This window comes from Chlorocebus sabaeus, chromosome 12 (genome assembly GCF_047675955.1).
Source record: "Chlorocebus sabaeus isolate Y175 chromosome 12, mChlSab1.0.hap1, whole genome shotgun sequence".
NCBI classification, from domain to species: Eukaryota; Metazoa; Chordata; class Mammalia; order Primates; family Cercopithecidae; genus Chlorocebus; species Chlorocebus sabaeus.
In genome coordinates, this window is record NC_132915.1 from 62,036,869 (window position 1) to 62,060,646 (window position 23,778).

The 23,778-nt window shown below is 40.5% G+C and overlaps 1 protein-coding gene across 4 annotated transcripts in view; it reads right to left on the reverse strand.

Moving 5' to 3' along the window:
* Nucleotides 1-23,495, reverse strand: part of SMU1 (SMU1 DNA replication regulator and spliceosomal factor) — a 36,072-nt gene extending 12,577 nt beyond the window's left edge. The window contains exons 1-9 of one of the 4 annotated variants that reach the window (XM_037998330.2): nucleotides 23,369-23,495; nucleotides 20,360-20,570; nucleotides 18,527-18,679; nucleotides 15,391-15,501; nucleotides 7,605-7,733; nucleotides 6,034-6,153; nucleotides 2,844-2,960; nucleotides 2,084-2,211; nucleotides 1,383-1,509 (exon numbers count right to left, since the gene is read on the reverse strand). In XM_037998330.2, the coding sequence (XP_037854258.1) occupies nucleotides 1,383-1,509; nucleotides 2,084-2,211; nucleotides 2,844-2,960; nucleotides 6,034-6,153; nucleotides 7,605-7,733; nucleotides 15,391-15,501; nucleotides 18,527-18,679; nucleotides 20,360-20,570; nucleotides 23,369-23,394 (1,122 nt within the window). In that variant the 5' untranslated portion in view covers nucleotides 23,395-23,495. Of the gene's footprint in view, nucleotides 1-1,382; nucleotides 1,510-2,083; nucleotides 2,212-2,843; nucleotides 2,961-6,033; nucleotides 6,154-7,604; nucleotides 7,734-15,390; nucleotides 15,502-18,526; nucleotides 18,680-20,359; nucleotides 20,571-23,212; nucleotides 23,284-23,322; nucleotides 23,341-23,368 lie in introns of those variants that run through there. The other 3 variants (XM_073021712.1, XM_073021711.1, XM_073021713.1) reach the window with 3 other exon arrangements.
* Between the last annotated feature and the right edge of the window lie 283 nt (nucleotides 23,496-23,778).

Sequence of the window (23,778 nt, forward strand, 5' to 3'; positions counted from 1 at the left end):
ATGTTGAATAAATACTCATAAACAGGAGAAAACAGTTGCCCTGGTGTCAATACCGTTATCGTCTGCCCTAATCTCCTCTGAAGCCCAGATGCTTAGAAGAAAACATGAACATTTCAGGAATTAAGAACGCTAAGGCTTCCAGTGTTTTTCATTCAAAAGGTCAGTGACATGCTTTGCCCCACTCACTGCAAAACTAAGGGGGAAAGACCACAAAATAAAGAAGCTTAGACAAGCCATCTACCAGTGGCATTTACAAGTTGTGAGGCCCATATGCATAGCATGAGAGCAAATCCCATGACTGAAGTACTAACAGCTTTGCGTGATTTCTCCACTCATCCCAAGGGAGCATACATCTCCTGCCTTCCGGTTTCCGGTTCAATTTCCAATCATGAACAGCATTTTCAGACGGTGGTCTGACATACATATGTACATACATACATATATACACACATACATTTATTGATTGAGACAGGTTGTTGCTCTCTTGCCCAAGCTGAAGTACAGTGGTGTGAAAATTGCTCAATGCAGCCTCAAACTCCTGGGTTCAAGTGATCCTTTCACCTGAGCCTCCTAAGTAGCTAGGACTACAGGTGTATGCCACCACACCTGACTGTCTGAATTTTAGATACTTAAATATGTATCTAAAATGTCTAGATATATGTGTTAAAATGTTTTGTTAAAATGTCTAGATCTTCTGCCACAAAGTACTCGCTCATATAAGGCAATTCAAAAAGATTAGGTCCAAAACGTAGAGTGTCTCGAAGATCTCTAATAATTTTCTATTTGGGTTTCTCATATCTTTTCTAGGAAATGAGATCCTCTCGAAAAATAACTAAATCTTTAAAGGTACTGAAGATCCATTACTTTCAGCAAATTACTTATTAAATAACTATCTAGGAGAAGGCTTAGTTTTACTCAACACTTCTCCTATTCCTCTATAAATGCTACTAGGAAAGCTCTAAATTTGGGGACCAGGAATGCAGCGAGGCTGTGCAACAAAAAAAGAGATCTATTTATTAGGCCACTGAGCCTTTTGTGAATTTGACTGTTAGCAGGTAGACCATACCTGTGGCAAAACAGATTTAACCACCGTGTGTATCTGTGAATGGGGGATGGCTTAACTTTAGGACTCTTCACCCTTCCTCTTTTCCTACATATGAGAAAGTTCGTTTGGATTGAAAAAGTTTGAGATTGGGGTCCCAAGGCCAATGGGAATTACCCACAGAATATTGTTGTTGTCTCAGACTCACCTCAATTATGGCTAAAATAGCCAGTAAAGAGGTTTACTACAGCACAATCATTCCCATTATCACCACTGAAAACTCCTCAAAGGACAAAGATGGGGTAGACATCCCAAAATAAACCGAAAGCAAATACTTAACCTTTACTGTGCCATCAGAGGATGCACTAATAATGTAATGTCCATCTTGTGTAAATGTTGCTTCGTTAACAAAGGAGGAATGGCCACGAAATTCCTTCAGTGTTTTCCCAGATTTTAAACCATGAATTCTACCAAATGAAAGTAAAAGAACAATAAATATTTAATATCTTATGGTTGTGACCAATGATTGAATGCATTTTAGATAAATTACAGAAGCTCATGTTATAACATTAAGAGGGCTATGTGATTGTGTACATGGTATAATTTTCATTATATCAAACAATCAAACAAAAGCTTTGCAAAGAAAGAGGCTGGAAGAAAACATGCCAATACCACCACAAGCTTCTGTTCAGGGACAGACCTCTAAAAAACAGGTTAACAGAAGACTGAGATCAGTGGGTCTCAGCTGAGTCCCAGTATAACAGACCCTCTAAAGTGATTATGATGCAGATAGGTCCATAGGACCATATTCTGAGAAACATGAATCACTGCTACCCCCTTTCAAATCTCTCCTCTGGGTAAAGACACAAATGGACAAAACAACAACACTGTGTGAGTTGTACTTTGGGGACAGAAGGTCTCACATACTTTCCCTCTCCGTATCACACCATCATAGTAAAAGCATAAGGAATCACTAGTACCTCCCTCCAGGGCCTCATTATATCAAACTCAAGTGAGAACACTTTTGGGATTTTTACTTACCTAATTGTCTGGTCAAAAGAAGCACTAAGGATCTGACTGCTATCCTTAGAGAAGCTTAGACAGGTGACACCCTTACTGTGTGCCCTCTCAAATCTCCTTAAACACTGTCCACTCTGAATCTTCCATACCTTTATTTGAAAAAGAAAGAATTTAAAAAAAACTTGTAAAGTGTCCTACTATAGCCCACAGAGCCAAGTAAGATGCAATGCTCACTAATGTACTGAAACAGCATTAAAAATGCATGCTAACAGCTGAATATGATGTGTCTGGTTCATGTAGTACAATAGTAACTGAATCCTTTGAAACTTAAAACTCTTTTCATGTAAATTAGTAAAACAAAAATATAGACTGTAAGTTCACTTAGCAGAGACCATTTCTACAATTTTTGTAGCCCAGGATGTATTTCTAGCATTAAATACAAACCACAACAAACTGACTATTAGATCATCCCCTTAAAAAAAAGGTCAGTGATTTTGATTTTTATACAGCAAGCCAGGATGGTACAATAGAAAGGGCTTAAGCAGATATGAACTAAAGTCCCAGATCTATCACTTACCAAGTATGCGACCTTAAACATGTTATTGGATCACCCAGGCAGAGTTATTATTAAGATTACACTAGAAAAAGTAAAGTGATTAGCATAAAGCTGATGCTCAATAATCAGTAGCTATTATTGTGCTGAATATCATATACAGGACACTACCCCATAGCAGAACATTCAAAATGTCTACACATGAGAGGCTGTGGCACTAATCCATACCTTGATTTTTCCATCTTGGGCCCCAGTTGCTAACATTTCTGTATCTCTGCTGAAACACATGCATAGGACAGCATCATCCATCATCATAAAGTTATCCTGGGCTTGGTACTTAAGATCCTAAAGAAACAATGGTTAGCAGTTATCAAAATAACACAAAAGTCTAGGCCCCAGTTCTCTACAAACTCACAAAAACCAGGGCAATGGATTGTACCTACTCTAAACCCCTAAAATAAACAGAAGTGCCATGCATACATGCTCCTAGTAACTAGTTCCTAGTGATATTGCTGGGGATAAATAATTTTATACAATTCAAATTAGTATTATTAAAAATACCAACATACTACTCTAGATCTTTTGCTTACTGATTTTTTCTAGGCAAAATTTATCTAGTTTCATATTTTACATATTTAATAAATCTGAATTTACCTATTTCTGTATGATGTGGGAAACTAAACTAATATTTTTTTCAAATCATCAGCTACGTTTCCTGAAACAGTTTACTAATCTATTTATTTGTGATGCTTCTTTTACTATCCATTATTTTTCAAATGGATTATCTTTCTTATTTTTTTCTAATTATAAAGTGAGATGGCTACCTGGTTTAAAAAATAAAAGCAAACTATACAGAAATATATAAAGTAAAAAGTAAGGCCGGGCGCAGTGGCTCAAGCCTGTAATCCCAGCACTTTGGGAGGCTGAGACGGGCAGATCACGAGGTCAGGAGATCGAGACCATCCTGGCTAACCCGGTGAAACCCCGTCTCTACTAAAAAATACAAAAAAAAACTAGCCGGGCGAGGTGGCGGGCGCCTGTAGTCCCAGCTACTCGGGAGGCTGAGGCAGGAGAATGGCGTAAACCCGGGAGGCGGAGCTTGCAGTGAGCTGAGATCCGGCCACTGCACTCCAGCCTGGGTGACAGAGCGAGACTCCATCTCAAAAAAAAATAAATAAAATAAAATAAAATAAAATAAAATAAAATAAAATAAAGTAGAAAGTAAAAATCACTCATAAATCCACTACCCATGGAGTAGAATTTGGCACTCTACGATAAAAATTACATTTATTTATTTTTGAGACAGAGTCTTGCTCCATCGTCCAGGCTGCAGTGCAGTGATGCGATCTCGGCTCACTGAAATCTCTGCCTCCTGGGTTTGAGCAATTCTCCCGCATCAGGCTCCCAAGTAGGATTACAGGTCCGCACCAAAACACCCAGCTAATTTTTATATTTTTAGTAGAGACAGGGTTTCACCATGTCAGCCAGGCTGGCCTCGAACTCCTGACCTCAAGTGACCTACCAACTTCAGCCTCCCAAAGTGCTGGGATTACAAGCATGAAACACTGCGCCCAGTCAAAAATTATATTTTAAATCAGTGAATAAAAGTAAGTAAATAGCTATTTGAGGAAAAAACTAAGTTGGATCTATACCAACTTTATCCTCCTAAACAAATCCTAGAAAGGTCAATAATTAAACATAAAATAAAAGATTAAAGTACTAGAAGAAACTGTAGGAGAAAAGATGAATAAATTTAATGATATAAAAAAAAATTTAAGTCTATAAAACAAAACAAGCAAAATCAAGACATAAAAGTCAAAATTTTAAAATATTTGTAATGTATATTATAAAATTTAATTTCCTTAAAATATAAAGAGCTCCTACAAATCAATAAAGAACAATCCAATAGAAAAACGAGCAAAAGATACTAACAGACTTCATAGTGTAAGAAATATTAGTGGCTTCAGTAAAATAAAAAAGAAATATTGGCGGCTTTTCACATATAAAAAGATGTTTAACTTCATTCATAAGAGAAATAGAATTAGTACTACAATTAGGTTAGATTGGAAATGATCTTAAATAAAATGGGTGGTTAAATACATCATGGTTCAATCCATGCAATGTAATATAATACACCAATAATCTCTAACATATGCTATAAAAAGCAGGAAGTGTAACAGGGTATGTAGTATGCTATCACCTGTATTTAAAAATTTTTGAAAAGGATACATAATAAATAACACACACACAGGATATTCCAGGAAAGTTACATAAGAAACTGGTAATCCTGGCTGGCCCAAGGAAGGTAACTGACTAGCTGAGGTACAAGTGTAGGAGCAAAATGCTACTTAAGTAACTTTTTCTGTTTTTTGAACCTTATATCAGTTGTACATATTACCCCTTGGAAAAAAAAAAAATTTTTTTTTGCACATGCCTGTAATCCTAGCTACTCCAGAGGCTTAGGCAGGAGAATCGCTTGAACCTGGGTGGCGGAAGTTGCAGTGAACCGAGATCGTGCCCCTGCACTCCAGCTTGGGCAACAAGAACGAAACTCTGTTTTTTTGTTTTTTTTCTGAGCCAGAGTTTCGCTCTTGTTGCCCAGGCTAGAGTGCAGTGGTACGATGTCGGCTCACTGCAACCTCCGCCTCCCGCGTTCAAGCGATTCTCCTGCCTCAGCCTCCCAAGTAGCTGGGATTACAGGCACCCACCACCACGCCCAACTAATTTTTTTTTTTGTATTTTTAATAGAGACGGGGTTTCACCATGTTGGCCAGGATCGTCTCAAACTCCTGACCTCAGTTGATCCACCCGCCTCAGCCTCCTCAAGTGCTGGGATTACAGGCCTGAGCCACTGTGCCCAGCCTGAAAAAAAATGTTTTACTTGTAAAAATAATAGATAATAAAACAATTATAGATAATAAAGGTCCTCTCCTGGTTAATAAAATTGGAATTTAATGAAAAATACCGTTTTTTTTTTTTTTGAGACAGCGTCACTGCCCAGGCTAGAATGCAGTGGCACAATCATGGCTCACTGCAGCCTCAAACTCCTGGGCTTGAGGGATCCTCCCACTTCAGCCTCCCAAGCAGCTAAAACTATAGGTGCACACAAGCATGCATGGTTAATTTAAAAAAAAAATTTTTTTTTTGTAGAGACACGGTCTCACTATGCTGCCCAGGATGGGTTGAACTCCTGGGTTCAACTAAGTGATCCTCCTGCCTCAGCCTCCTGAGTAGCTAGGACTACAGGTATGCACCACTGTCCCTAGCTTTAAATGAGTTTTTTAATTACAAAAGTAATACATGTTCATTACATTCAGATCCTTTTTCAACTAATCTGATTTAGAGTGAGGGCGTATGTAAGTAATTCAAAATCAGTAATTTTTTCACTAGGAAGGTTAACACATTTAAAATACTTTACCTTTCTGATTTTTCCAGTAGTAAAGTTCCATACTTCAATGAATCCATCAACAGACCCAGTGACCAAATACTGACCATCTGGAGAAAATCGAGCACACTCCACATGTGACTTCTGACCAAACTGTTTCAAATGAAACAATGAAACAGATGCATTTTTATCCAGTGGACTTAAAATAATTCCTATTTTAACCTTTTGAGAAACATTGCCCTAGCATAAAGTCATAGCTGGCCCATATTATAGAGTATTGGAGGGGTATTTCTGTACCTGGACGCAGGGAGCTGGGTGGATGTATTTTTCTCTGACTAGTTTTATGTCTAGGCACTAAGTTGAAGCTAGTTTTTGAATATGAGATTGATATTTCCTAAGAAAAGGACGAAAGCTATTTTAACATGGGACTTAGAACAAGTAATCCTGTTAGTTCAGACCATAATGTTTTGCAAGAATCAGCCACTGTTAGCATGACTTTCATACTCAATATGGCCTAACATGTTCCTGTTGTGTATCTCGGGGGGAATAACTCATTTTTTCAAAGTAAATGTATGTTTCCATACATTATTTTGTAAATATACTTTCTATCAGTGTTTCACAACCTTCATTTAATCAAGTGATAATGTGTAGCTGACCAAACTTAGAAGAACTAATTAAAATTAATATACTGTCTGATAAATGCATCCTAAGCATTTGCTAGTGAGGATGCTCCCGATAACAGATGAAAACTACAGAAAATTAGGTGGAAAGAACAGAGAAAAGCTTTAATGTGGATTTCACCTTAAATGCCAAAAAAGGAAAGTGTTTATAACAGAAAATCTTAGCCCAGCAGCATAATAATGATGGACTTCTATTTGTCTCAAGGTTTCAGGCAGAGTAAATAAAGGTGCTGCTCAAAAATATCTTTATCTACAAGTTAGAATATATAATCCAGAAAAGGCAAATCCAAAATGTTAAAGTCAAAGATTTGAGGAATATGAAGTATTTTAAAATCCAGGAATTCAGAGCACGAATCCAGAGAAACTATAATATAGAGATGCTAAAGTAGCAAATACGCTTGTAATTCTGGGAATTACCTAGAAAACTTTTTCCTAGAAAACTCTCAGTTAAAAAAAAAAAAAAAAAAAAAAAAAAAAAAAAAAAACCATAAGATGATAAAGTCACTTTCCTCAAACATCACATAAGCCCACTCTGTAATCCCTGACTGGCACTCTGCCTGACACATAGCAGGCACAACAAAAATGTTGAACAGGAGAAGTACATAGAAAGTTCACAGTCCCAGACTTAACCAAAAAAGAACTAACCATTCTTCCAAATGCAGGCTTCTTGGGAAGCAGTGCAAGGGCAGATGATGGGCTAGATGTCAAGCTAGATGTCCATCCATTAGATGACACATCTGAGGTGTACCACTCCCAGGCCACAGCAGTATCCCAGTGGACACCTGCAGCAACTTTGAATATTGTCAGAGCTGGAGAATGAGTTATCCTCCTCAAGTATCCAAGCCCCTGGCACAGGGCCTGGCTGAGCCCATGACAAGTCCTCAACAAATGATTACTGACTGGCTGAATGTCTTAGGATCCTACCTTAATATGCCTACTCAGTTGTGTAGGAAATTTTTCTTCTTCCACATCTTTGACAGCTGCTTTGCCTCGAAACAAATCTATGGTCATACCAGGAGGAAGCAATCCTTGATGCTGCTGCCACTTCAGTGCCTATGAGGAAAAAAAAAAAGTATAGCAATCTGTTTAGATGCTTTTAAGATCTGGCCATGACTGCTCAGAAACCAAGCCCGAAAGGATGAGGTTCAGAGTAAACTGTGAGCCATCTAGACCCCAACTATTTTTGGCCATCCAAACACAACATAATCCGTGCTCCTCTGTGTGTCCAAGAACATAGGCTGGTCTCAGGGTGGAAGGGGACTCTGAGAACCAAGTCTGTCATCCACCTATTTTCTTATAGGTGTGGCTCTTTTGTTATAAACAAAACCTGGAAAACAGAAATCTCCCACAGCACTAACACTCAAACACACCCACTACTAACATTTTATATACTACCTTCTAATATTTCCCCCCCTACATATGTTTCATTAACCTAGTTGTAATTATACCGTATGTAAAATTTTATTTTCTCTTGTTTTCACCTATCAATAGATCATACTAGTCACAGCTATCATTTTAATGGCTATAAAATACATCCCATCAAGTAGATGTCTCACAGTATTAGTGGACATTTACACTGCTTCCAATTTTTCAATCACCTAAATAATGCTGCAATGAACATCTTTGGACATATGGCTTTTTCTATTTTGGGGATATTCTCCTCTTATTTTGTATTCCTGGAAAATAAATTACTAAATCCAAAAAGAACAAGAATGGTTAAGGCTCTTGATATATTTGATATATAGTGCCAAACTCCTTTCCAAAAGGGCTGCTTTCCAAAAAAAGTTGCAGTTGCAATAATGTTCACAACTGCTTTATGAGGGGTGAAATAAATAATGAACTTTGGATGGTCCTAGGTTAAATCATTCACCAGCTATGTCATTTTGACTCCCAGTTTTGCCACCTGAAAAAGTCAGGAAAAAAAAGCCTAATTCGGGGGCCAGGGGTGGTGGCTCATGCCTGTAACCCCAACACTTTAGGAGGCCAAGGCGGGCAGTTCACCTGAGGTCAGGAGTTCCAGGTCAGCCTGGCCAACACTGTGAAACCCCATCTCTACTAAAAATACAAAATTTAGCTGGGTGTGGTGGCACATGCCTGTAATCCCAGCTACTTGGGAGACTGAAGCAGGAAAATTGCTTGAACCCGGGAGGCAGAGGCTGCAGTGAGCCAAGATAGTCCCACTGCACTCCCAGCCTGGGCAACAGAACGAGACTGTTTCTCCAAAAAAAAAAAAAAAGCCTAATTCGTAGAGGATAAGACAAAATAATATATGTGAATCCTGTATAATAAACACATGTTCACATAATAAGCACACAATCAATGTTTATTCCCCTTTCCTTTTGTTATACCAAGAAAAATCAATAATTTTTGGATATCACTTAAAACAGGGGTCCCCAACCACTGAACTGCAGACCAGTACCGGTCCATGGCCTATTAGGAACCCAGCTGTACAGCAGGAGGCGAGTAGCCAGCGAGTGAGAGCATTATAGTCTGAGCTCCACCTCCTGCCAGATCTGCACAGCATTAGATTCTCATAGGAGCATGAACTCTATTTTGAACTGCGCATGCGAGGGATCTAGGGTGCATACTTATTATGAGAATCTAATGCCTGACGATCTTAGGTGGGAGAGTTTCATCCTGAAACCCACCCCTCTGACACCCCCACCACCATCTGTGGAAAAACTGTCTTCCACAAAACCAGTCTCTGGTGCCAAAAAGGTTGGGAACTGCTGATTTAAAAATTTTAGCTACTTTAATAAGTAGAAATAGAATACCCTACTTTAGGCAGTTCTCTGATTGAGTTGAACTTTTCTCTGTATTAGATATATTTCCTCTTCTGTTAACTATTCATGGTATCTGCTCAGTTATCTATCATAGTCTTACTATTCTCACCAATTTGTGAACTTTAATGTGATAAAGGTATTTGTTGTTTATGTTTGCTATAAAGAATTATTTTACCAACTTTTCTTTTTAAAGAGAGGGGTTCTCACTCTGTCAGGCTGGAAGTGCAGTGGCATGATCACGACTCACTGCAGCCTCAAACTCCTGGGCTCAAGCAGTCCTTCTATCTCAGCCTTCCAAGTAGTGTGACTATGTCTATTTTTGGATTATAGCTTTATAGGTTTCTTTTCATCTTAAGTTCCATTCTCAAGTGATGAAATCTGTTGATCTTTTCCTTGGTGTTTAATCTCTAAGCTTGGGAAGACTATCAGGTTTGATAGATTATATAATCTCCAAGTGTTTTTCTATTTTCTTAAAATATCTAACTTTCTATCTGAAATTATGCTACACAAAATATGGGAGCAGGCTCTGATCTTACCTCTCCTCCGCAATTCTAAAGTCAGTGTCCCAACATCATATACTAAATATATTTTTCCTTTATTCCTAGGTTTTGTGGTATTCCCCATTGTCATCCATGGAATTATTATAAATAACAAGACTGGGTTTTTGCCTTGTTGTTGCAATGGTTGCAACAGATATTCCTGTGCCCACTACCAAAATGATGCAAACTATAGGTCTTTATTAAATGCAGTATTTCTAAGCCTAGTACGCTCTCAACATTCTTCCCTTCCAAAGTTTCTTTGCTAAATATATTTTTTCTTTTTTTTTAAATTGAGACAGAGTCTCACTCTGTCACCTAGGCTGGAATGCAGTGGTGCAATCTTGGCTCACTGCAAACTCCGCCTCCTGGGTTCAAGTGATTCTCGTGCCTCAGCCTCCCAAATAGCTGGGATTATAGGCGTGCGTCATGATGGCCGTCTAATTTTTCTATTTTTAGTACAGCCGAGGTTTCGCCATGTTGGCCAGGCTGGTCTCGAACTCCTGACCTCAGGTGATCCACCTGCCTCGGCCTCCCAAACCACTGAGATTACAGGCATGAACCACCGTGCACAGCCTGATAAATGTATTTTCAAGTTTATTATTCCAGATGAATGCCAAATTCCTTTGTAAAGTAGTTCTAATCCTACTGCAATCTTTATGATAATTGCTTTAAATCTGAGAACTGGTATTGAATGTCAGTCTTGTCCCAGAAAATCAATGTTTCACCATTTACTCAAGTATTCTATTGTAAGTTTTGAAGGATTTTTTTTTTTTTTTGCCTTTTTAAAAATGGAAATCATCTATTTCCCAGATAATGCTAGGTTTTATATTATATATTTCTGCTATAAACAGAACACTTTTCCACTGAATTTTCTAACTAGCTGCTGCTGATAAACAGGAGTGCAATCAAATTGTATATTTTGTATCTAGCAACTTTCCAAACTTTAAAATTCTAAGATTATTATAGTTGAAATATTTTTCTAAATATATTAATTTATTTCCAAAATTCCTATCTTATTTATGTTTATGTTTTCCTGCAATCACCAGAGAGAATTTGTGTCTCCTTGGACCCCTCTCCAATCAATCTGTACTCTCTTCTGGCCTGTAACAGTTTCTAATCATTTCCATATTCAAAAGAAAAAAAAAAAACAAACCTTGTCTGGCCCTGTGTTCTTTTTGAGCTTCTGTTGTCCTCTTCCCTCCCCACCACCCTCATCTCCTTCCCTTAACCACCAAGGTTCAAGAGCCATCTACATTCGCTACCTTCACTTCTCAGTTAAATTCACTCCTTATCTTACTGCAATATCGCTCTGTCCCCACCTTTCCACTGGCAGTGCATCTCAGATATCCCAACAGCCAAACCAGACTCCTTTCTGACCCTCATCATGTTTTCTGTTGCTGTTGATCTTAATGAACACTCTTCAAACTCTCTCTTGGCTGCTCTAAACCCATTCTCTCGAGGTTCCTTTTTATCTCTCTGGCTGTTCTTTTCTCTGTTTGCTCTGTTGACTTTAAGTGTTCCCTGTGGTTTCCTTCTCAAATTTTTACTTCTTCTTTTTTTTTTTTTTTTTTTTTTTTGAGACAGAGTTTTGTTCTTGTCCCCCAGGCTGGAGTGCAATGGTGCGATCTCAGCTCACTGCAACCTGTACCTCCCAAGTTCAAGCAATTCTCCTGCATCAGCCTCCAGAATAGTTGGGATTACAGGCGCAAGCCACCACACCTAGCTAATATTTTTGTATTTTTAGTAGAGACAGGGTTTCACCATGTTGGCCAGACTGGTCTCGAACTCCTGACCTCAGTTGATCCGCCCACCTCAGCTTCCCAAAGTACTGGAATTACAGGCGTGAACCACCACACCTGGCCAAATTTTTACTATTCTTATTCTACGTGCTTTCCCTAGGTAATTACATTTACAGCTTCAACTACTACTATAATTTCCAAATCTATAATTTTAGCCAAAATCTCTAGGTTAAGTCCAGATTCACAGATCCAAGTGCCTATACTACAAGTTTCCAATTGTATGTCCCACAGGACTTTAGCACATCTAAAAATGGATCATTTCTCCTATCTAGTTTCTACCCCCAGCCCCCAACAAATCTGCCCTTCTTATATTTTCTACCAAGTCACTCAAACCAGAAACTAAAAGGAAACGAAACCTAGAACAAAAACCTCACTTGCTCTTCACATATAACCAATTAAATGTAGAACACATGAGTTTATTTCCACTCTTTGTAAAAAATCTACTAAAGTGATGGTAATTAAGGAATAAAAAAGATACATGCCCCAAAAGACAAAGAGAATGGGAGAACAGCAAGAAAAAAACGTTAGTTAAATTTTAGGAGGTGAAAAGTGAATGGACTTGTGGGAACCAAGAAGAACAGAGAAAACTGAAACCTAATTGTACAAGGTGAAGAAGTGGAAGCCACATGAAGCAAGTCAAACTACCTTGCAAAACTCCAAAAAGGCTTAGGAACTGGAAGAATCACATACGCCACAGGGCTGAAAACAGGGGCAATATTAAAGTCTGTATAAGGAGCATTTAGCTACCACGACTTCTACCAACCCTGTGCAACTACCTCACCTTAGCCTCAAGAGAAATCAGGTAATGTACATTCTAGAAAGGTTGAGGTCCTGGGCTCTGGAAATCTCAGTAGAGTTGAGGACAAGGTGGAGGTGAGAAGCCACAATGAAAACTGGGGGGTTCAGTGTACACTGGTATGCTGAACAGTGAGATTTCTCTATCCTCCACTCCTACTTGCATCCTCTCAGCTCTGGTTCTCAAGATACGGTTTAGGCAGGAACTACTCTCCAGGCAGCAACTATTCTCCAAGCAGGAACTACTCTCTGGAAAAGCTGACCAGTCCAAGAGAATATTTCTGCAGAGAATGACAAATGAGGATCCCCATCCTATCATCCCAGGCTGAACTCTATCAGTTCTCAAACTCCTCTTTCCAACCACCCAACCGGACATATAATTCTGTTATTTAATGTTTCACTCTTAAATATAAACCATAGCAGAGATCTCTAAGTATTTGAGGAAAACTTCCACATATGGTCACCAAAACAAACAGGGAAGGAGAGAACTCAGAGAAAAAGAAAAAATAGGAACAATATGGGGCAGGGAAGAAAATAAAACTTTAAACATTTAGAGAGAAAGATATACAGTATTACAGACACAAGTAAAATCTCAAAAATTTATTCCTACACTTCCTTTCTCAGGAAGTTACTGGACTCAGTACTCCCACAAAATGAGGGTCGAGGCTGGACTCAGTGGCTCACACCTGTAATCCCAGTACTTAGGAAGGCAGAGGCAGGATAGCCTGGGCAACACAGCAAGGCCCTGTTCTTCATTTAATTAAAGACAAAAAACAAAAAACAAAACAAAACAAAAACGCCGGGCGCAGTGGCTCACACCTGTATTCCCAGAACTTTGGGAGGCCGACGCGGGCGGATCATGAGGTCAAGAGATCGAGACCATCCTGGCCAACATGATGAAACACTGTCTCTACTAAAAATACAAAACTTAGCTGGGCGTGGTGGTGGGTGCCTGTGGTCCCAGCTACTTAGGAGGCTGAGGGAGGAGAATTGCTTGAACCTAGGAGGCGGAGGTTGCAGTGAGCCGAGATCGTGCCACTGCACTCCAGTCTGGTGACAGAGTAAGACCCCGTCTCAAAAAAAAAAAAAAAAAAAAAAGAGGTCTAACTATGAAAGAAAGAAAAATGATGAATCTATAAATAAGATCTACTAAAAAAAAGAGGCCCAAAATTCCCAGTATGAAGATGAGAGAAGTCCTGGTACAGTAACTGTGCAGCAATACAAGAGAACCAGTCCTGATGAGAACAAAAAGAGAAGGGCCTCAGGAAAGGTATCAGCAAGGGGAAAAAAAAGGACTTTTGAGGGTTCTACCAGAAATACTCAGGCTGGACTAGCAGAAGTGCATAGAAAACTAGGCAAAAGAAAAAATAAAGCAATAATTATTGCAAATCATAAAAATTTATGTAAGAAACTACATGTAATTATTTTTTAGCTGTGAACAATATTTATATAAAAATAACTATGTAAACACTAAATACAGATCGAACCAGAAGTTGTGATACAACCCTACTGAAAATCCGGAAGAAGAAGTGTGTATTGAGGAGAGTGGGTATGAGACAAATCATTTTTCAGTGAAGATAGTTGCTAGTGACTAAAAAAAAAAAAAAAAATCAGGTAATAACAGTATAAACATGGTATTCAGCTATGGAGGTAATAGGAAAGTTAAGAACCAGACGTGGAGAAGGGAAGCACATGGGACTGTTTTTCACTGTAAGCCCTGAAGTACTACTTAAACGATGCACAGCTATTAGTTTGATTAAAAAATTAAAAAGCAGCTTACTTTTAAATCTCAGAATCACTGCAGGCCTACAACAAATAGTTTTTTGATCTTTTTCTAAATGCAGATTTAGTGCAAAAAGGTTATTAACATCCCTATTAATCACTTGTGCCCTTTGTTATTTATAAAATATCTATTACTCTAGGTAGCTTTATAATAATGACAATGCTGGCAACACTATTAGTAATTTTTTAAAAAATCATCACCAGCAGCTACCATTTACTATTTACAAGGTGCCAGGAAATGTATAAAGTGTTTATGAACATTATTTCTCTTAATCCTTACTCATCAATACTATGATGAGTAAATGGGATCAGAAAAGTAAAGTAATTTGCCAAGACTATATAGCTGGTAAATGAGAAAGCCTGGATTCTAACCGGGGTGGGCATTTGTTCCGGTTTTTCCAGGACAGTTACTGTTTGCATTTGGTGTTCTGGCATAGTGATCAATAGTACTCTCAACACTATCCCAGACAGGATGATAAATTCCATGGTAACCCAAATTCTAACTGACTCCAGAGCTTGTTATTAACCACTAATCTATATTGCCTCTCCCAGGAAAGAAGGAGAGTGGAACAGCACAGTTATTGGTATAAGCAACTCTGTAGGTAGTCACCAATTCTTAAGGTGTACGATTTCTTCAGCTAAGACATAGTTTATACAAAGGAAATTAGGAAATTGTACCAGTTCACTTTTTAAATTTATTTTTATTTTTGGAGACAGGGTCTCACTCTATTATTGCCCAAGCTGGAGTACAATGGCATGATCATAGCTCACTGTCATCTCAACCTTCTGGGCTCCAGTGATCCTCCCACCTCAGCCTCCGAAGTAATTGAGACCACAGGCACACACCACCATACCCTGCTAATTTTTTTACTTTTTGTAGACAGGGTCTCACAATGTTGCTTAGGCTGGTCTCCAACTTCTAGGCTCAAGTGTTTCTCCTGCCTCAGCCTCCCAAAGTGCAAGGATGACAGGTGTGAGCCACCACGCCTGGCCTCTAAAGGAATTGAATTACCTGTCCCAGCAATGCCATGAGACGAGATGGAGGCACCACACTGACTTCACCAGCTAAGGCCTGGGCAATTGCTGCTCTTCTCTTTTCTTTGCTACTTCCATCTGGGTATGCCTGAAAAAGGAGAGGATGTAGCATCATTTCCCAGAAGCAACAAGATATGAGTGTGCTTACTTAAAACAAACAAGCAAAAGCATACACAGAGGAAAATGTGAAAAGAAATTACCCAGTTAAAGAGGGGATTAAACTAATTTAGTTTTTGAAAATGACTTCCCAATTCTGTCCACTTGCATTTCAAAAGTATGAGTTGGGAGAAAACTGAGGTCAGCCAATCCACACTATTATTATTTTTCACTGAGTTTCTGGCCAAAGGACACACTGCTATTTTTCTGAAAAGAGTCCAAGTAAACCACATTAAACCGAGTTGTTTTTCCAGTTTTTCAAAAATTTGCAGAACCAAGAATTCTTTTATATTCTTTAGTAATTTCTTAAATGGCTCCCAGCACAGAAGTGCTTCACCACCTCTAAGTTAAATCCCATCCTGGTGATCTAAACTCCTTTCCTTTATCCTCATTTTAAGTTTACTTTGACATTCCATTATCCAGTGCCTATTAAGTTTTTATTCCTCCTGAGAAAATACTTGCAAACTAGTAACCAGAATACGGCCGGGCAGGGTGGCTCATGCCTGTAATCCCAGCACTTTGGGGGACTGAGGCGGGCAGATCACCTGAGGTCAGGAGTTCGTGACTAGCCTGGCCAAGATGGTGAAACCTCGTCTCCACTAAATAAAAATAGAAAAACTAGCCGGGCCATAGTGGTGGGTGCCTGTAATCTCTGCTACTTGGGGGGCTGAGGCAGGAGAATTCCTGGAACCCAGGAGGTAGAGGTTGCATTGAGCTAAGATCGTGCCATTGTACTCTACCCGGGGCAACAACAGTAAGACTCCATCTCAGAAAAATAAATAAATAAATAACCAGAACACAAGGCCAAGTGTGGTGGCTCATGACTGTCATCCCAGCACTTTGGGAGGCCGAGGCGGGTGGATCGCTTGAGGCCAAGAGTTCGAGACCAACCTCGCCAACATGGCGAAATCCTATCTCTACTGAAAATTCAAAAATTAGCTGAGTGTGGTGGCACACGCCAGTAATCCCAGCTACTTGGTGGCTGAGGCATGAGAATTACTTGAACCCAGAAAGTAGAGGCTGCAGTAAGCCAAGATCATGCCACTGGACTCCAGCCTGGGTAACAGAGCTCTGTCCAAAAAAAAAAAAAAAAAAAAAAACCCCAGAATATATAAGGAGCTCAAACAACTCTATAGGAAAAAAATCTGATAATCCAATGTTAAAAATGGGTGAAAGATCTGAAAAGACATTTCTCAAAAAAAAAAAAAAAGACATACACAAGGCAAACAGGTTTATTTAAAGGTGCTCAACACAACTGATCATTAGAGAAATGCAAATCAAACTATAATGAGATATCATCTCACTCCAGTTAAAATGGCTTTTGTACAAAAAGGCAGGAAAGAACAAATGCTGGTGAGTAAGTGGAGAAAAAGGAACCCTCATACACTATTAGTGGGAAAGTAAATTAGTACAACTAGTATGGAGAATAGTTTGGAGATTCCTCAAAAAACTAAACATGGAGGTACCATATGATCCAGCAATCCCACTGCTAGGTACACACCCAAAAGGAAATCAGTATATCAAAGAGATATCTGCACTCCCATGTTTATTACATCAGTATTCACAATAGCCAAGATTTGGAAGCAACCATTAATAGATAAATAAAGAAAATGTGGTACATGTACACAATGGAGTACCACTAGCCATATAAAAGAATGAGATCCTGTCATTTGCAACAACATGGATATAACTAGAGCTCATTATGGTAAGTGAAATAAGCCAGGCACAGAAAGACAAACTTTGCATGTTCTCATTTATTTGCAGGAACTAAAAATTAAAACATGGAGATACAGATATATGGTTATCAGAGGCTGGGAAGGGTGGAGGTGGCGGGGTAAGAAGGAAAGTGGGATGGTTAATAGATACAAAAAATATAAAGAATAGCCGGGTGCGGTGGCTCACACCTGTAATCCCAGCACTTTGGGAGGCCGAGGCGGGCGGATCACGAGGTCAGGAGATCGAGACCATCCTGGCTAACACAGTGAAACCCTGTCTCTACTAAAAATACAAAAAAAAATTAGCCAGGTGTGGTGGCAGGCACCTGTAGTCCCAGCTACTCGGGAGGCTGAGGTGGGAGAATGGCGTGAACCCGGGAGGCAGAGCTTGCAGTGAGCCGAGACTGCGCCACTGCACTCCAGCCTGGGTGACAGAGCGAGACTCCATCTCCAAAAAGAAAAAAAAAAAAAAGAATAAATAAGAAACAGCATTTGATAGCACAACAGGGTGACTATAGTCAATAATAATTATACATTTTAAAATAACTGAAAGAATTGAATCCTTTGTAACATAAAGGATAAATGCTTGAGGTGATGGATACTCCATTTACCCTCATTATGCACTGCATGCCTATATCAAAATATCTCATGTACCCTATAAATATATATACTTACTATGTACTCCCCCCAAAATTTTTTTAATCCTTTTTCCTCCTATTTTGACAAACCTCTAGTGAAAGGCTGGGGGGGTGGGCAGGAAGAATGAAACTATACAGATAATAAGGTTTTGGAAGAATAAAAGACTATCTATCATCATGCTCTACCAGTAAGCATAATCAGCTAAGAAGCAAAAGCACAAGCTTCTAGGGACTAAAAAGGCTAGAATGAAACTGCATTTGTTAGGGGCAAGACACACAAATGATCAGTGAACATACCAGCAGTCAGGCAGCACTTCAGGGAGGGCTAATGTGGAAATGACATCAGAATAAAATTTTCTGTACCAACCAACACACAATCCTCTAAAATGAGGTGTGTAGAAGACTCTCAAATAATCAGAAAACTGAATAAAATTATTCTTTTTTTAACACATGCAAATTTCAACCAACATATATAAACAGAGAAGCACCATTCTCAAAAATTAAATCAAAATCACAAAAAGTATCCAATAAAACGATTAAAAAAAAAGATGTTATTATATTTCCAAAGTTGACAAAAAGTTCCTTTACATTACCACAGTCATACCTCACGAGGATCAAAGTAAGACCTGGCCAAAAGGTTCTCTAGATGAATATATCGCTCTGGCTGTGTTTGTTTTAACATGATCATGGGATCCGTCTGTCTCAAAAGTGACCTGGCAGCACCCAATTCACGGAGCTCTATCAATTCCAGAACAACCTGAACAATTTAAAAAAAAAAAAAAAAAAAAACAGATGTTTCAACACATTCTCTTATTAATATTTTTCAGTAAAATATCTAACACAGATATGGCCTGTCAAAGTGATTTCCAATGCCAGGAAGTGCCCCTTTCCCTTTTCACTAGCAATTTCAGGTGGACAACTGAAGTAATTATAAATAGTAACTTCGGCCGGGCTTGGTGGCTCTTATCCTAGCACTTTGGGAGTGGTTCAAGATGAGTGGATCACTTGAGGTCAGTTCAAAACCAGTCTGGCCAACGTGGTGAAACCCACTCTCTACTAAAAATACAAAAAAATTAGCTGGGTGTGGTGGTATGCGCCTGTAATCCCAGCTACTTGGGAGGCTGAGGCAGGAGAATTGCTTGAACCCGAGAGGCAGAGGTTGCAGTGAGCCAAGCTCACGCTACTGCACTCTGTCTCAAAAAATTAATAATTTTAATCCTTCAAACTCTATCCATTTTTATCTACCAATCTCCCCTCCTCTCAAGCTTCTTGCTCAGAATGTAGATGCCAAAGAAAGCTAAAAATGGGAATATCCCCATCGGCTCTAGAGAAACCTTTCTCCAGTTACCAAAATTTTCTTTGGGAATTATTGAACTCATATGGATTATAAAGAAACAAACTGCCCAGACACGGCAGTTCACACCTGTGATCCCAGCATTTGGGAGACCAAGGCAGGTGGATCACTGAGGTCAGGAGTTGGAGACCAGCCTGGCCAATGTGGTGAAACCCTGTCTCTACTAAATACAAAAATTAGCCGGGTGTGGCGGTGCACGCCTGTAATCCCAGCTACTCAGGAGGCTGAGGCAGAGGAATCACTTGAACCCGGGAGATGGAGGCTGCAGTGAGCAGAAGTCGCACCACTGCACTACAGCCTGGGCAACAGAGTGAGACTCCATCTCAAAAAAAAAAAAAAAACCCCCCGAAAACAAAAACAAAAAACCAATTTCCCTACTTTTACTTCAAATTACAATCTTATTTCCAAAAAGCCTACTCTCTGTTTTATAATCACAAATTTGTCTGATCTTTGTCCTAGGTTCTTGACTTGGAGCTTCTTGAAATTTAACCAGTGATAGGGGTATCTTTGTTACTCCTGGGCCCCTTGAATCACACCTGGGTTTGTGCAAAGGAAATGGCTCAGGATAGGTAGGAGCTAGTTACCAGAAAGACTAACTATGTGATTAGAAAGTTGAGGCTCTCTTACGCCTATAATCCCAGCTCTTTGAAGGTCAAGGCTGGCGAACTGCTTGAGCCCAGGAGTTTGAGACCACCCTGGGTATTATGGTGAGATCCTGTCTCTACAAAAAAATGCAAAAATCAGGCAGGCGTGGTGGTGCGTGCCTGTGTTCCTAGCTACACAGGAGGCTGAGGCAGGAGGATTGATTCCGGAAATGGAGGATGCAGCAAGCTGTGATCTTGCCACAGCACTCCAGAGTGGGTAACAGAACAAGACCTAGTCTCAAAAAGAGGAATTTTAATTTGGGAAATCTTGGATTTTCCGAGAAGGGAGAAAAAATACCATGTCAAGCCTTGCCACTGTAAGTTTTATGGGCTGATGCAGCCCTACTGTGCTTGAAGGAACGCTCGCTGACGCTTTTTCGTCAGAGAGCTGGCCCACAGCAAACCAACCCACGGAGATCAGCATCTCCACCACTCTCACCTGTTCATAGAGGTCAATGAGGGTTTTGTCTGGCAATTTCAGAGACTGGATAGCCTGCAACACAGTATCCCAATGGCCACTGTTAATGTCAGCCACAAAACTCTCAATGCTGTCCACAGTATTCAGAGACACAGTAGTCTCCTCCTGCAAGGTGGCTAACGCCCGATGTAAACTGTTCTCCTTCAAGTACTGCATGATAAGGCGGATCACACTGAAAGAAAACAAATCATTCAGCTCAGGGATTCTCACTCACCAGAGGTCAAAAACAAAGCCTACCAAGCTCCTACTCAATCATCTTCCTTTATCATTTCTTTATCATGTGAGTAAAATTTTCCAAAATCACACAATCTAAATTACAAGAGGACCCCCCCAACCATAGAGACACTGGGATTCAAGGAAGGGAAATCATTTGCCTAATGTCTCAGTCAGCTAATAAGGGAGTTGGTATCAAGGTGACTATCTTATTTCCTAATTCAGAGCGTAGTTTCCTATTCATTCCTATAATTATATTGTAGCACACTTCACTGAATTACTTTAAATGACTACACTAGTCATTTATACAAAATAATCTAAATGAGGCTAGGCATGCTGGCTCATGACTGTAATCTCAGTACTTTGGGAGGCTGAGGCAGAGAGATTGCTGGAAACCAGGAGTTTGAGACCAGATCAGGCAGCTGTGAGATTCCATCTCTACAACTTTCTTTAATTAGCCAAACATGGTAGCACGTGCCTGTAGTCCCAGCTACTTGGGATGTTGATGTGGGAGGATCCCTTGAGCCCAGGAGTTCAAGACCAGCATGAGCAACATAAGGAGACCCCTTCTCTACCAAAAAAAAAAAAAAAAAAAAAAAAAAATTAGCTAGGTATGATAGTGTGTGCTTGTGGTCCCAGCTATTTGGGAAGCTAGGGTGGGAGGATCGCTTGTATCCGTAAGGTTGAGGCTGCAGTGAGCCGTGATCATGCCACTGCACTCTAGCCTGGGAAAAAGAGCAAGACCCTGTCTCAAAAAATAAATAAAATAAAGCCTATGAGGTAAGTTTACTTCCCAATTTACAGATGAGAATTTGATCAGATAATAGAGATAGTAAGTGGAAAAATCAGGACTCAAACCGGCAGTGTGGCTCTTGAGCATATATTCCTGAGAAGAAAGCAAACACCCTCTTCTTTTTTTTTTTTTTTTTTTTTGTTGAGAAAGGGTCTCACGCCCATTCACTCAGGCTGGAAAGAATGGTGGCGGGATCATGGCTCACTGCAGCCTCGACTTCCTGGGATCAAGTGATCCTCTCACCTCAGCCTCCCGAGTAGCTGAGACCACAGGCACGCACCACCACGCTGGCTAATTGTTGTATTTGTAGAAACGTGGTTTTGCCATGCTGACCTTGCTGTCTCAAACTCCTGTGCTCAAGTGATCCACCCGCCTCAGCTTCCCAAAGTGTTGGGATTAAAGGTGTGAGCGCCACCGCAGCTGGCCCCTCTTCTTAAAAACAACTATAAAAGAGAACTGATTGCTGCTACTGTAAGTAGTCTTTTTCTCTCATGGACCCTTTATGAGGTATGCAGGTCTCCAGACTTAGACCCCTGTTATTCTGGTATGATACTATCTTCCTTAGCACATTTCCATTGACTTCCATTTTACACTCCCAAAATAAGTCATCTCTCTCCTCAAACACCTCACATTTGACACAGACAAAATCAAATTCCCTACCTTCAAACACGAATGAATGCATAATGAGTTAAAAGCTTTGAAGACAGTCTGGGATTTGAATCAAAGTTATGTGACCTTGGACAAGTTGGTTAACATCATTTCAGTATTTGCCGAATGTATAAACCTCCCTTCCTCCTACGAAGTCTCCAAAAGCCCGGCGTGGTGGTTCATGCCTGTAATGCCAGCACTTTGGGAGGCCGAGGCGGGCGGATCACGTGAGGTCGGATCACCTGAGGTCGGGAGTTCGAGACCAGTCTGACCAACATGGAGAAACTCCGTCTCTACTAAAAATACAAAATTAGCCAGGCGTGGTGGCACATGCCTGTAATTCCAGCTACTAGGGAGGCTGAGGCAGGAGAATCGCTTGAACCCGGGAGGCAGAGATTGCAGTGAGCCGAGATCGCGCCATTGCACTCCAGCCTGGGAAACAAGAGCGAAACTCCATCTCAAAATAAAAAAAGTCAAGTCTCCAAAAAAGGTCCTCTCCCTCCCTTACACTCAGAACACAACAGTTATGTCTGTTAATTTAATTATTATTAAGTATTGGCAAGGACAGGTGGAGGATGGAGTTCTGGAAAAGCACACTAAAGTCTTCTTTAGTCACTACTTCTCATTCCCTATTCCTTGAAAATTTTTCTTTCTAGCCCAGTCTCCAGAGTCTGCCTCTCCTTCGCGGTTACAGAGAGCTCACAGACCAAAATTCAGTGCCAGATCGGGCCTGGGACTTGTTCATTCATTCCAAAAGCAATTAACTCTTCCTCTAAGGTACGCAAGACACTGAGACCACAAGGAAAAGGAGCTCCTAGGCACCGACAAAGCTAGTTTGGGGTGAGGTTATCAAACAGTGACAACAATGAGTGATAAATGCTAGGCAGAGGAAAGCAAAGGGGCCGTATGGGCACAGAGACAACAAATCACACTGCATAAGCTCGACAGGGAGAGAAGCAAGGCTTAAGAGACCTATCACCGTGTGCAGATTCAATTAGACTGGAGTCCAGAGTGGATCCTTAATTTGGTCAATCACAGCGCGCCAGCAGTCGGCCAAGGACAGAACTCTGGTCTGCAAGGTGTGTTTTCCCCACCCCATGCCACCTCCCTCGAAGCTTTGGGCTTCTCGTCTGAGAGCTGCTACTTTCCTGTGGGCCCACCTCCGAGATAGCCAGATCCAAGATGCTTCTTTGGAGGCAAGGAAATGGCCCTCCATTCCCTAGCCTCTCGGATGCCTTCCCCCGAGTATCGTCCGCCCCACACCCTTAACCTCTGGGCCCCCGGCACGGCGGGAACATCTCCACCGCAGGACTCACTCCGAAGATTCGATTTCGATCGACATAGCTGTATTTCTCCGAGAGCAGGCCCCACTTCTTCTTCAAGGCCGGTCGCGCAACACACCAACGACACCTCCGGCGGACGCCTAACGTCACTTCCGCTTCGGTCGGCAACTGGCGCCCGCCCTGGAGATAGAGTGAACAAAAAGAAGGCGAGGTGCGCGTAGGGGCGGGGCCCTCAGGGGCTGTCAGAGGCGGAGTTTATGCCTCTGCCCCAGAGAAATAAGCTCCAGGAGGAAGACTGTTTAAAAGTAGGCCAGGGTAGCTCAAGCCTGTAATCCCAGCACTTTGGGAGGCCGAGACGGGCGGATTACGAGGTCAGCAGATCGAGACCATCCTGGCTAACACAGTGAAACCCCGTCTCTACTAAAAAAATACAAAAAACTAGC